Here is a 13,630-nt window from a genome sequence, read left to right on the forward strand (position 1 = left end):
GTATATGATCTCTCTCTGCCGGCTCCAGTGGATGCTGAAGTGACAGCGCTAGTCACCGTAGGTTCGCTAAAGTTGTTCTCAGCTTCAGGTATATCTTGTGAAGAAACCTCGTTAAAGTTAGTTGAACCTTCCATATCCCCCTCACCTGATTCCTCTTTCTCCTCATCTCTTTTTCGCTTAAAATAAAAACTTATGTTCTTCATTTTTAACTATTGTACCCAAGGGCGTAGGTTTGGTCTCAGCTTTGGTGAGGACATCCCACCCCCACACCACCCCCTTGTTTTTTCAGTCAATCTAATGACGCCGTTCCTTCGTCCTGGCCGTCGGAATCGATCCAATAGCTGCAGCAGGGTTTTTTCCTGGCTCAAAACTAGGCGGAGTTGGTAAAATTCTGATGATGTATTTTATTAAAAAGAAAATTTAACTTGTATTTTTCATATACCAACATATAGCCTACTGTGTTTTCCACAGTACTTTTGTGGGTGGACCTCGGTACCTGGGTCTGGGGGCATGCCCACCCGTAAGAAAACGTTGTACATTTTAAAGATAAATTCATTAATCTGGTGCACTTTGAGTCACCAGAATCTGCTGTTAAAAATAAATAATCCACCCGCCCAAACCTATGATATTCTCTGATTTAGATATCTGATCATCACATTACAATTATTCAAATGATCAGTGTTAAGCATGATAATATGGTAAAATGTCACACTGTAGTAGGGTGATTTAAAAATAACATTTATTTAAAATAAAGTTCTTCTTTTAGCAAAATTACATTTCTTTAATAGCCTACGAGGCTTTACTCTCTTCAAACTTAAATTGTCAATGTTTCATTACGTCACTGTTGGAAAACAATCTTATCAGAATAAAAATGTTTTACCTTTATGAAGGGCATTTTCCCCCTAATTTTATTAAATTTATGCTCAGCGCCACCGCTCCCATCACACGCATCACGTGAGGGCACCAAGAGCTGAGGGGGCACCAAAAAAACTCCCGCATTTTGATAGCGGCTCACTGATGCCCGCGAACTAGTTAAAATCTCACGGAATCTAGAGCGAGCGCGCCCGCGAGACAGAGACTGTGCTCCAAACCACGTAGCGCGTGCACGGCAGAGAGGGAGAGAGAGCAAGAGACCGCGCGCGTGTGCCTCAGCCCTCAGGAAGCGCATGTAATATCACAGCGGCTGCCTCGTAATTCTCTATGCAGGAAAAAGGAGTAAATATTGGTGGGGACAATTTTGTCATTATAAAATATTGATTGGGACTAGTACCTAGCGTAACTCGCACACTGTGCTCGTAAATTATTTTTCAAGTTCGCACATAACTATTTTTAGGCGCAAATGCGAGTGAAACACTCGCACTGTTGAGCCCTGCGTTCCACCGCTAGTCGGAATATTATGACATTATTTCTTTGTTTCACAATACTCAATTAATGATTGTAAACTGAGGCTGGTGTCTTTAGAAGAGGTATCTGTGCTGTATTTTACAAAAACAAAATTAAATCAATCCTATGCTATGGGCACAGCCATTGGTACAGGCTGGAGCAGAAGTTTTTTTACACTCCTATTTGTGTGATAAAGGCCTATTGCGCTTGAATTGTTTAAAAGCACTTGAATTAATGATTGGCTGATCATTGGATAGGCCTACATTAGTACCATCCTCGGTAATGGAGGCATTTGAAATACATCCGGCCTCACTTTACCTCTTTGATGAGATGTTTGACAGGCCTCTGGCCACCTCCAACTCCCCACACGTTATCAAGCCGCATGATTTCCCTCTTCATGGAAAGCAGAACTGATGCTCTGTCCAGTGCAGCTCTAACAGTAATAAAGGCAAAGGCGAACACAAAAACATGGGAACAGCATATCAGTGGGTCAGAAGCAGAAAATACAGAAAATAGAAAAAAAAAAATGATTTCACGCATTAGATAAAACTGCATATTCAGTCTAGGGCCCCATGGCATGTAGGGTGGGAAACTACAGACTGAGTAAAAGCACAATTTTATCAGTCTTAGTAACAAACTAAGACTGGTAAAAGCACAATTTACCACTTTAGTTCTTATAGCCATTTTAACTTTTTAATTCAAATACACGCCATTCATAAATCCCTATTAGAAATGTGTGTAGTAGACCTAGTCGATTAGGCTGCTTGTGGGTTCACTCTTATAGGGATGTGCTTCTTTCCATCTGTGCTACAAAATAATGAAATGCTTCTTCTACAAACATGCTTCATTGTTACAAAGCAAAATCATTTTTCATCAATGGCCAATCAGAGGCAGTCACGACCATTACGTAGTGACAAGGCGAATCTTTCTGCCACTGTAATCACATTTGGCTGGTGGCAGGTGGTAAATTCCCACCCCAAATCCCACTATCATCGTGACTCCCTGAATTTAACTAAAAATGGTCGTCAAAACCTTAAAGCACCTAGCAATTCTAAGTGCTGCATTCAACACTTTTCACGTTAATTACATTTTGGTTTGTGATGCACATAATCACAATTTATGTTCTGCATAAAATTTAGGTTTATGTATTGAGTAACAGAATACTTATTCATAATCTGGACACGAGACTGCCTGGTGAATATCCAAGCAAATTACCCAAATAACCAAGACTGTCACATCAAGCTCACCTGGCATGGTCACAATCCACCTTGCCTTTGTAACAGTCAAAGAAACTCATGGGTAAAGCGTGGTCAGCAATGGCTCGTGCAATAAATTGACCAAGCATCTGAAGAAAAGGAAGGAACCAGGTATTATAGAGAATGTGCTCATACTAGGACTGTCACTTTTGAGAAAAATCTATTTCGAACGGATATCAAATAACAAGCTATGTATTCTAATATATCTCCCCCCACCCAAAAAAACACCCAAAAAACACCGTAACGGAGATTCAATCACAAATTTACTAACAGTCATAAACAGGACTCCCAAAATTACACTTATAGGCCCTCATATCCTTCCAAATAAACCTTGCCTTTACACGTGCATATGTTAACATACGATGTTGACGCCTGGCGATGCTCTGGCCGTCTGCTGTGTTTCTGGGGCTGTTTACACCGGGCCACTTCATGCGTTTTCTCAGATCGGAGAGCTATCTGATTTATCTAAACGATTCCATTTACACCTGGTCACATAGGCCTAAATGTGTTTTTGCAAAACGGATATAAATTCCCGCGCTATATGCATATTTGAACAACAGATATGAACTGCAATTTATTGATCATCAGCTAAAATTTCAAAATCAAAGACTGCAAAAGGAGAGAGCGGCAGCCCTGGTAAGATAATTTTGTTTCTTTACTTTTAATGAAGATTATTATTATTGTGTGTTAAAGCGTCTGCGACTTACTTTCACTTTGATTTGCGATAGTTTGCACATTGCCTTGACGCTTGATGAATAGATCATCTGCGGTGATGTGTTGCAGCGCGCCGTCATATCTGACTATAACATACAGCCTGTAACACGCTTTCAAAATAACACGCTTTTTTAAAATAAAAAGCAAACGGTCTAATCATAGACTGTAAAAAATGTGCTACACATGGCACTTTAAAAACTGGATAGTTTATTTGTAGTTCGATTACAGATATTTCACGTCATGTTCGAATGCATATTCGAATATCGAATAAAAAGTGGCAACCCTAGCTCATACATGTTTGGAACGTCATGAGGATGAATAAATAAATAAATAAATAAATAATATTATAATTTTTATGGAATTTTTCATTGTCATATGACATTTTTCCCTTACCTGTGGGGCCTCCGGTGTATCCAGGATGAGGTCTGGCAGTTCTTTAAGTATTTTGTCAAACGCACGTGACATGTCCCTTTCAGAGAGCACCTTTCCAGATAAGTCTGAGAGAAGACGTGATGTAAGCTCTCTTTGGCTGGCCTTGCCTTCCAGAGACAGAGAAACAGCCAGAGAGGAGAACTCAAATCTGTGATGGCCCAAGTTCAGCTCTTTGAGAAGCATCTACCAGACAAAGGAGGAAGTAAATTAGGGGATAATTTTTGGGTGATAATTTCTGAGGACTAATTAGAATACTGTATATTAGATCAAGTATGATGCTCTAATGCAGTGGTTCTTAAACTTTTTTGACTTCAATATTTAAAGGCCCGACAGTCCTAGTTCTGTAAATAAAATTTCAGGATTCCAGCCATCCTAAGAGATTAATGTTCTTCACGGATACAGCCCAGGTATGTGTGTATGTGTGTTGGAGCAGGTTTGGAACTAAACTCTACAGGACTTTGTGGACCTGACTGTGTTTTGCACCCCTGAATTAACAGATAAACAAATTAATACAATGTGTAAGCTCAAAAACATATCAAAATTCAACCAGGAGAGGAGCTTGCACACATTATAGTAGAAAATGTCTTATACAAAAAAAAATACTTAGAGGCCAAATACAAAGACAAAATGTTTTTAATTGACATCATCAGTGTGAACAGGGGGTGAATTATAAATAAGTAATATTTTGATTTAGATTTTTATTAAGGCTTGGTTTAATTTCCCCTAGTGGGCCGCAGCTTCCTGGATGAGAAGCACTGCTATAATGGTATTCAATGAATGGGAATATAATGTTAAGCTACTAATACTACTGAAACAAAGTTTCTGTTATTTGGCATCTGGCTTTGTTTTAAGCTATAGCTCACCTCCACCTCTTTGGTGTCTCCATGCTCAAAGTACTCCTGCACAATGGGGTTGATGGTCTTCTCGAGTTCTCGCTCGTCCAGCTCCGGTACTACTGTAGCATATACCGTGTCTCCCTGATAAACAAACAAGAGTCGGACACTAGAAAAAAACACTTTTAACATAAAGGGATAACAAATCAATTAAACAAATACTAAATCATTTAAAATAATAACGTTTTCATCTTTTATTTTCCCTAGTAGATCTCTCCAGTAAACTGTCATTGCTGCAGCCCATCTGTGTTTGTTAAACACTTGGGTGATACAGTGCTCTGATTAACATAACAGCAGTATTCAAACAGCATGAATACCAGCAGGGCTGCCAGGACCACTTTTAGCTCACATCCCACTCAACTAAACAAGAGAAACACTGACTCACTGACTCTGATAAGGATTGGTTCAACAAAAATGTTCATTCTGTCATTGTTTACTCTCCCTCATGGCATTCAAAACATCAAACCTCATTGATGGTCATGTCATGACGCAGGAATGATGTTATTGACGTCACCATATTTGGTTTGGGCTCTGTATACATGAGCGGTGTCTGAAATCGCATACTGTATAGCAGGTGCTACATTTGGTTTGAAACGTACTTCATAAAAAATTTAAGGGGTCCTATTACATCCTTTTACAAAGTCTTGATTTTGTTTTTGGGGTGTACTAAAATGTGCTTTCATGCTTGATTGTTTAAAAAAACACAGTATTTTTCACATATTTTACATTATTACAGCACCTCTTTACCCAGTCTGGCCTAAACATACTGATTATTTCCTGTTTCAATAAAGCCCCTCCATCTTAAATATGAAATGTGCTGTGATTGGTTGGCTGGCCCAGTGTTGTGATTGGCACAGCTTAGCACGTGTTCGGGAAATGCCACGCCCCTTACCATGACCACAAGCTGCTCGACTCAGGTGTAAATATTAAGGAGTCCTGAAGAAGACTGTGTTGCTGAAACACGTAGATCTACTTTTAACTGGTTTTAATGATTTAGCCCAGTTCATTAAAGGCGGTTTACTTTAACATGTGAGTGCCTTGGAGTCTTTTGTCTACATAGTTTAATCATGATACTTGTCGGAAAACTATGGCAATACAAACAGTAATCGATCACAAAACCATGGTTAATTTTCCTAAGGGGCAGTGAACAGCCTTACATAAGCGAGAGCTTACAAAAGCTACAGTAAACAATATATACACTAATGTTGGCTAGCAGGCGAGCAGGCTAAAGAGCTTTGCCCTTTGTTTACATTGTAGCAACAACATAAAACTTATAATTGGAACTGTTGGTAAAAAAAACGCAACTAAAAATAATAAGACATACTTGCAAGTTGTTATCCACAAACAACAGATTGTCCCGTCAAAGTGAGAACTGCTCCATTTCAGGAGAAGCTTTTGTGCGTAGCCTGCATTGTACTCTCTTAGTCTCTGGAAGCTGTTCTCAATAAAATGTGCAGCACACAGATGAACGTTGGGGTTATAATGTTCAGGAAAAGTGTTTAAAATGTATTTTAACCACTCTAAGTTAGTCAGCATTAGGAAGGTCAAACAAATGAGTTGGAACGGGTGGAAAAAACAGTGTCTCTTTGACATAGCGACAAACACTGTTTTCTCTAATGCAGCTCAACCAGGCACCTTTTTTTGAGCATTCCATGAGAGGAGATTTAAATTAGTAATATTATGATTTCACAAGATCCAGAAAAAATGCATTGTAGTCAAAACTATCATTCTGTTAAAAGAACACGGCAACTTTTTGGGACTTTAGCTTATTCACCGTATCCCCCAGTTAGATAAGTCCATACTCTTTTCATCTACGTGCGTGCCGTAACTGTCTGACGCACACACCGCTAGCCTAGCTTAGCACAAAGACTGGAGGTAAACGGCTGCAGCTAGCATATTGCTCCCAATAAGTGACAAAATAACGCCAACATTTTCCTATTTACATGTTGTGATTTGTATAGTCACAGTGTGTACAAATAACAAGGTCACATGAGACACAGCCATCTTCTAACCGTATACATACTGGGGAACTATATTCTCAGAAGGCGAAGCACTGCTATTTGGGCAGAGTGATTTGCTCGCAGCACCTGAGAAGCCCCGTGGTGAGGAGCAGAGAGTTCGCTCAGAGTGTTGCGCTAATCACTCTAATATAGTTCCCAGTATGTATATGATTAGAAGATGGCTGTGTCTCATGTGACCTTGTTATTTGTACACGCTGTGACTATAAATAGGTCTGTGTAAATAGGAGAATGTTGGCGTTATTTTGTAACTTATTGGGAGCAGTATGCTAGCTGGAGCCGTTTATCTCCAGTCTTTGTGCTAAGCTAGGCTAGCGGTGTGTGCGTCAGACAGAGTTACGGCACGCACTGAGATGAAAAGGGTATGTATGGACTTATCTAACTCTGGGGGATACAGTGAATTAGCTGAAGTCCCAAAAAGTCGGCGTGTTCCTTTATATCAAATATCTCCCTTTGGAAGTTAACTTTGAGCTTTGTAACCTTGCAGATCTTTTGTATGCTCAAACAGCAACATTACACACTAACTAAAGTTGAAAAAGTGAAAAAGCATAATAGGACCCCTTTAAAAAATAACAAGCATGTTCTACATCCGCCAGGTTTTCACTGTAATGTGACCCACGGCATCAGTTAAAGGACAAGTTCGGTATTTTACACTTAAAGCCCTGTTTTCAGATAGTTTCTGATGAAATAGAGCGGTTAAGATTGAAATTTGGACACATGCAGCTGGCCCGAGAATTTTAGATTTCTGTGGAAGCACCGCCCCCACCTCCACAATGACTGCATAGGTGCACTGGAATAATCCTTCCTAAAACGCATTAAACTTTTGTTTACAAAGACGTGAAACTCACAGAGTGGTCAGAGGTGTTCACTGATATGCTCACACAAAAATCGCTGCACAAGATGCTTTCCAACAGGTGTTTTACCATTCGTTGTAAAAGTGTGGACCTATTTTTCCAAACGCCTCACACCCGTACATTCTTCTGTTAAGAGCTTGAATAATAGACACTTCAGCCCAGTTGGTGGCGGCGGAGTAATACCGTACCTCACAGCACATCCAAGTCAATGGAGTTGGACAAAAACTATGATAAAACCTGTTGGAAAGCATCTTTTGCAGCGATTTTTGTGTGAGCATATCAGTGAACACCCCTGACCACTCAGTGAGTTTCACGTCTTTGTAAACGAAAGTTTAATGCGTTTTAGGAAGGATTATTCCAGTGCACCTATACAGTCATTGTGGAGGTGGGGGGGTGCTACCACAGAAACCGAAAATTCTCGGGCCAGCAGCATGTGTCCAAATTTCAATCTTAACAGTTCTATTTCATCAGAAACTATCTGAAAACAGGGCTTTAAAGGACAAGTTCGGTATTTTACACTTAAAGCCCTGTTTACAGATCGTATCTGATGAAATAGAACGGTTAAGTTTAAATTTGGACACATGCTCCTGTCCCGAGAATTTTAGTTTTATTTAGCGTTTGTGGACCTATTTTGCCGAACGCGTCACACCCAGATTCTTCCGTTGAGAGCTTGAATAATAGACACCAGTTGGTGGCGATAATGCACCTTTGCCGATTCCAAGCAAACCGCTGGCATTTCATTGAATACACAGAAGAAGCAGAAGAAGAAGCGGCGGAGGAATATCGTACCTCACACAGCACATTCAATACAATCAATGGAGGTGGACAAACACTACGATAAAACCTGTTGGAAAGCATCTTTTTCAGCGTTTTTTTTTGGGACCGTATCAGTGAACACCCCTGACCACTCAGTGAGTTTCACGTCTTTGTAAACGAAAGTTTAATGTGTTTTAGGAAGGAATCTGCCAGTGCACATAGACAACCATTGTGGGGGTGGGGGGGGGGGGGGGGGGGAAAGCTAAATAAAACTAAAATTCTCGGGACAGGAGCATGTGTCCAAATTTTAATCTTAACCGTTATATTTCATCAGATACGATCTGTAATCAGGGCTTTAAGTGTAAAATACCGAACTTGTCCTTTAAGTGTAAAATACCGAACTTGTCCTTTAAGTCACATCACTGCCATTCACAAATCCAGTACCATGGTCTCAGGCGATAGTAAAGTGTTCAATGGATACACACTTCAGAACCTTGTCGGAAGTATTAGATAATCCAAGTACTTTTCGCCAACTGTTATATGCGCATTATACATTTGGACAAACTACTTGCATTTGACATTTGCTGACAAATAAACGGGGATATCTGGGTGCAGGTGCATGTGTTGACGGGCACTGTGAATGTAAACATTCATTGTCCATAAAAAAAAAGAGGAATATTTTGTAAAGTGTACTAGTATTCTTCATGTATAGGCTGCAAAGGTGAATAAATAGTAGGTGTACTCTTACCTGTGCAGATTCATCATAGTTGGGGTCCTTTGCGTCAGGTTCCTCCACCTCATATACCATACCCGCTGCTCCCCACACACCTTTACCACCTGCTCCACCTATTCATAGGAGCAATGGTAGGGAGGAAGAAATTTGAAATATAAAACATTTATCCAATAGAAATTAGAAGGTGACTTTTATACCGTTACCATATTTTTTAGGTTGGATCCATTAAATAAATCTTATATCAAAAAATATATCATGATGATAAATACTGTAACAGTGATGTAAGATTTTGGTCATACCACACAAATAACCAAAGTAGTAAACTATCAAAAAATGTTAATAGGAAAATTGTGCCACTTGAGTCTAAATGGATCCTGCTTTGTGGTTTAAATTAACATCTAAATTTGGTATCCATCTTTCTTTAATTAATTGACATTTTGGAAAAACAAATAATTAGAGAACAATTCATATTTCACAATCTCACCTTTTTTGGGCAGTCCTCGACCTTTACCAGTCCGTGACTTTCGATCATTTACAGCGTTTTTACCCTTGGGGCTGTGTGGATCGGTAGAAAGCTCTCCAGAAACCGATTCAGAAAGTGATTCCCGAGTGGAATCCCGGGAGGATGATTTACGCAGGCGCCGTTTAGCCTTAGCTTTCAGTCTGGCCTCATGTAGGGCCTTTTCCTGAGGGGTCCAGTTCCCATTCACCTCCAACTCATTCAGATCCTCACTGCCATAAATCCCATCCAGCCCATCCTGCTCTTTCTCAAGTGAGAACACACCTGTACCAGACATAGACAGAATGGACAACTATTAAGATACTCCTAGCTTGTGCACTTATCTATCTTATACTTTATTCATAGTACACAATGCCAAGTTTATTGTTGGTTTTCATTTTTTTTAAACTACTTTAAAATGTAAATATACAATTAAGGCTCCTGAAAAATACAAGCCCAAAAGAAAACTCACAATTTGTCAGTTTTAAACATCAAGCAGGAATATCACTTTAAGGCCTGTTTTTTACAGTCAGGGCTTAGATAAAGCCAGGATTAGGCCTTAGTTTAATTAGGGCATTTAAGTAGCTTTTATAAATATGCCTTATAAAAAAACATTACTGGTATGTCAGTGCAAGTTGCTTTCAGTTAAAACAGCTCAAACGTGCATCTAGTCTGGGACTAGGCTTAAGCCTTGTATGTGAAACCGGGGATAAGAGAACTAAACATAAAAAAATAAAAAATAAATACAAAAAATTTCAAGTGACATTATATATGTATCATACCAAGCATTTTAATCATCAATCAGCTTTCATTTCATCATGCAGAAATGTTTATCTTTCCTGCACACCTGTTCATGTCTCATACTCACCTGATAAACCTTAAAAAAAAGTTATAGAAGCATGCAAACATCTGAATTCAAGAGGTTTCATCTGTTGAATTTCAAGCTCTGGAACTGTAAGCCAAAATTCTTGCACAATCTTGGCGTTTAAAATAATGTGGGTGAAAAAACTATACACATTATTGTCATTTACTGTGCAGCAGATTTTAAACAATGCACTGCTTCTTGTGTCACCAACATGGAAGGAGAAGGTAACTGACATTCAAAGAATAGCCTGATTCACTCAAAAATAAATTGCCATTTTTTTTTTACACCAAAAAGGAATATGAAGAATCTTCAACTGGTCATACTTTCAAGGTTTGCTGTACCTATACCGGTACTATAGCAAAAACTACTGTAAACTATTGTCCCGTTCATTGTTTTGGTTATTACCATCAATCATGACTTTATATTTTAGGTGCATATAAACTCACTGACAAGTTTACACGGAGATAAAGGTGGCATGCAACATAAAGAGCATGTTATGAAGATGCAATTTAATAATGTGATCGTATATCCCAATACTTGTAGTGAATATACATGCATGAAATGCAGTACTTCTCAAAATGTAAAAATTCATTCCAGAACACAATGTAAAAGTGAGTCCACTTTCAAGTCAATATCTCAAAGCTAATCTCAGAGTTGCAATAAATATGAGCTGAGGTTCATCCAACAACAGACGTCTTGAAAAACCATTTGCAACTCTGTTTTAAAGGGATAGACTCAAAATAAAAATGCATACAAGGTTTGAAACAACATTAGAGTGTAAAAGTGTTTTTTCTGCTTTCACTGGACTACACGAAAGGACAAGCAAATAAAGAGATAAAGAGGGCAGCAGCAGCACAAGGAGGCAGAAAAGCTGACTTTGCTTTTTCTGATGCCTCTCTGGTGCTCTTGCCAAGCCTGACTACATATGGCAGTGTACAGTCTAAACAGGGGGGGGTTGGAAGGAGGAGTAGGAGTGGCCTTCATGGTAATAAATACTCCCGTCCTAAAATACTAGCTACGATCAGACGAGAAACCACACTGTAGTTACTACAGTGTTTAAAACTGTTAAAGGTGCCAGGAACAGCAACATAAAATGGGCACAGCAGGGCCAAATCAAAAGTGTTACTTCAAAATGTTGTAGCTATGAACTGTAAAAGTTTTTTGACTAGGCCACCAGAGGTCTAAACTACATCACAAAAAAAAAAAAAAAAAAAAACACACACACAAATTGCTCAATAACAATGTTGTTTCGTTTTAGTATGAAGTTATTAAGTAAGCAGGATAACAGGAGGTGTGGTGGGTGTGTTTAACCAGCAGTTTAACTGTCAATAAGGAAAATTTGACATGATAAAAGGAAAACGTCTTATCTATTTTGACAACTATGGCTTATTCACCTCTGACATCTTCTGGGAGTGTACATTAGACCCACTTTACAACAACACATACAGTCAGCACTGCAAATTTGCCTTTCTAGTCTGTGCATTACATATTATGCAGTATGATTGTTAAACAAATATAGGGATCCAAAAATTGGCAGGAATTCATAGTATGCGGTCAAAAATATCTAATTTGTTTGTTGCAAACTGAACAAAGACACACATTCAACATACAAAAAATGTTACATGTGTCTTTCCAATAGAGATGCTCTGATGTATCAGCCATTTTTTAATCAAATTAAAATCTCATCAATTAGAAGAAAGTTATAGATGGGTAGGTATACTAAAAAAAATATGACTAATTTATCATTGTTTTATGTGCATTTATTGTCTAATCTATAATCAGCTTGTTTTCCTCCAGAACTGCACATGGTGACACGTGATATACTTTCATAAATGTTTGAGAGGTAACGTGTCACATTTTACTGTCTGCTGAAAATATGCAAGGAAAAAACTAGGCTATATATATGGACAAAATATATGTATATTACAAATGTATCATATTGTGTCATATTAGAATATTTATAATACATTTATAATATAAAAACTATATATTTCTGTATTATAATGTAGGCATACGCCTGTTTTTTAAATTAATAGAACCAATCCAGTAATGAAATGACTGAAGGTGAACACAACCATAAAAATGAGCTCTTGTATCTCTATGTATTTGTGTAATTGACCTGTGTTTATTTCAATACCAATGTTTAGTACTTGCCAATGCTGAGTACCGATACTTGTATTTTTAAAAAATACATTTACATTTTTTTAAATATTGGGCAGAGAAACCAAAAGAATATGAATCAAATTAGTTGGCTTACCTAAATAGTTTTTTTTTTTCCGGTTATTTTCATGCCTAATTATGCCTATTAAAATTTGTTGTAAGAGCTACAGTGTTACATTCCCTGTTCATATTATTGCTCTATAATATTTTTTTATGTCAATGAAGGGGGGGATTTCAGAATCAGCACGTGTGTGTGTGTGTGTGTGTGTGTGTGTGTGTGTGTGTGTGTGTGTGTGTGTGTGTGTGTGTGTGTGTGTGTGTGTGTGTGTGTGTGTGTGTGTCAAAGATTTCCAAAACTTTTTACATTTTAATTTGTAATTTAAATTTAGTTTACACACAATATAACAATACAAATATTACATAAAACACATTTGGTCGGTTATATGCTTCATATGCTAATGTCATTAGATAAGAGAAATGCATGGAAGCAAGTTCTGTGCGTAATCAAAAACAAAGACCATGGCACGTACTTATGGTAACATTACTTTTATATCACTGATCTGGACGCTGTATTTATGAAAGAAAATCGTGAAAACAAATAATGAAATATTCATATTCAAACTCATGTGGCAAGAAAAAAAAAACATCCGGGTATCTCAGCAAGGGGGCGTATGTTTTAATATTGTAGCAAATTTTCCCTAACAAAGAAGCTTAATGATTTTATCGCATATAAGATCAAATATAAATAGATTTTATTAGAAAATAAACGCATTTAAATTACACAATTGGTCATTCCATATTGGTTTGTTCATGAGCCAAATTTGCAGGAACAACATGACAATCGTACATGCTAGCTCGGTTTGCGGTTAACTGTTTTGGTAACAAGTTGTAGAGTTCATACTACGAACACTAGTTAATTTGTGTAAAATATGGGGAAATAATTCATTGTATTTGACCACTTTATTTGTATCAGATAATTTTTTTTTTTTTTTTAAATGCTTATGCGCAAAAAGTTTTGCATGAAAGACTATGCTTATATGCGCTCACAATAACAACCAGTGAAATTA

General features: G+C 38.0%; 1 protein-coding gene across 1 annotated transcript in view; it reads right to left on the minus strand.

Annotated features, from left to right (window-relative positions):
- The window catches only part of pdcd4a (programmed cell death 4a), a 29,422-nt gene that overhangs the window by 14,919 nt on the left and 873 nt on the right, over positions 1 to 13,630 (minus strand). The window contains exons 3-8 of the mRNA XM_079617338.1: positions 9,524 to 9,823; positions 9,055 to 9,152; positions 4,649 to 4,762; positions 3,747 to 3,968; positions 2,631 to 2,728; positions 1,702 to 1,816 (exon numbers count right to left, since the gene is read on the minus strand). Coding sequence (XP_079473464.1) covers positions 1,702 to 1,816; positions 2,631 to 2,728; positions 3,747 to 3,968; positions 4,649 to 4,762; positions 9,055 to 9,152; positions 9,524 to 9,823 — 947 coding nt within the window. The remainder of the gene's footprint in view (positions 1 to 1,701; positions 1,817 to 2,630; positions 2,729 to 3,746; positions 3,969 to 4,648; positions 4,763 to 9,054; positions 9,153 to 9,523; positions 9,824 to 13,630) is intronic.

The sequence above is a fragment of the Phoxinus phoxinus genome, assembly GCF_949152265.1.
Source record: "Phoxinus phoxinus genome assembly, chromosome: 6".
NCBI lineage: Eukaryota > Metazoa > Chordata > Actinopteri > Cypriniformes > Leuciscidae > Phoxinus > Phoxinus phoxinus.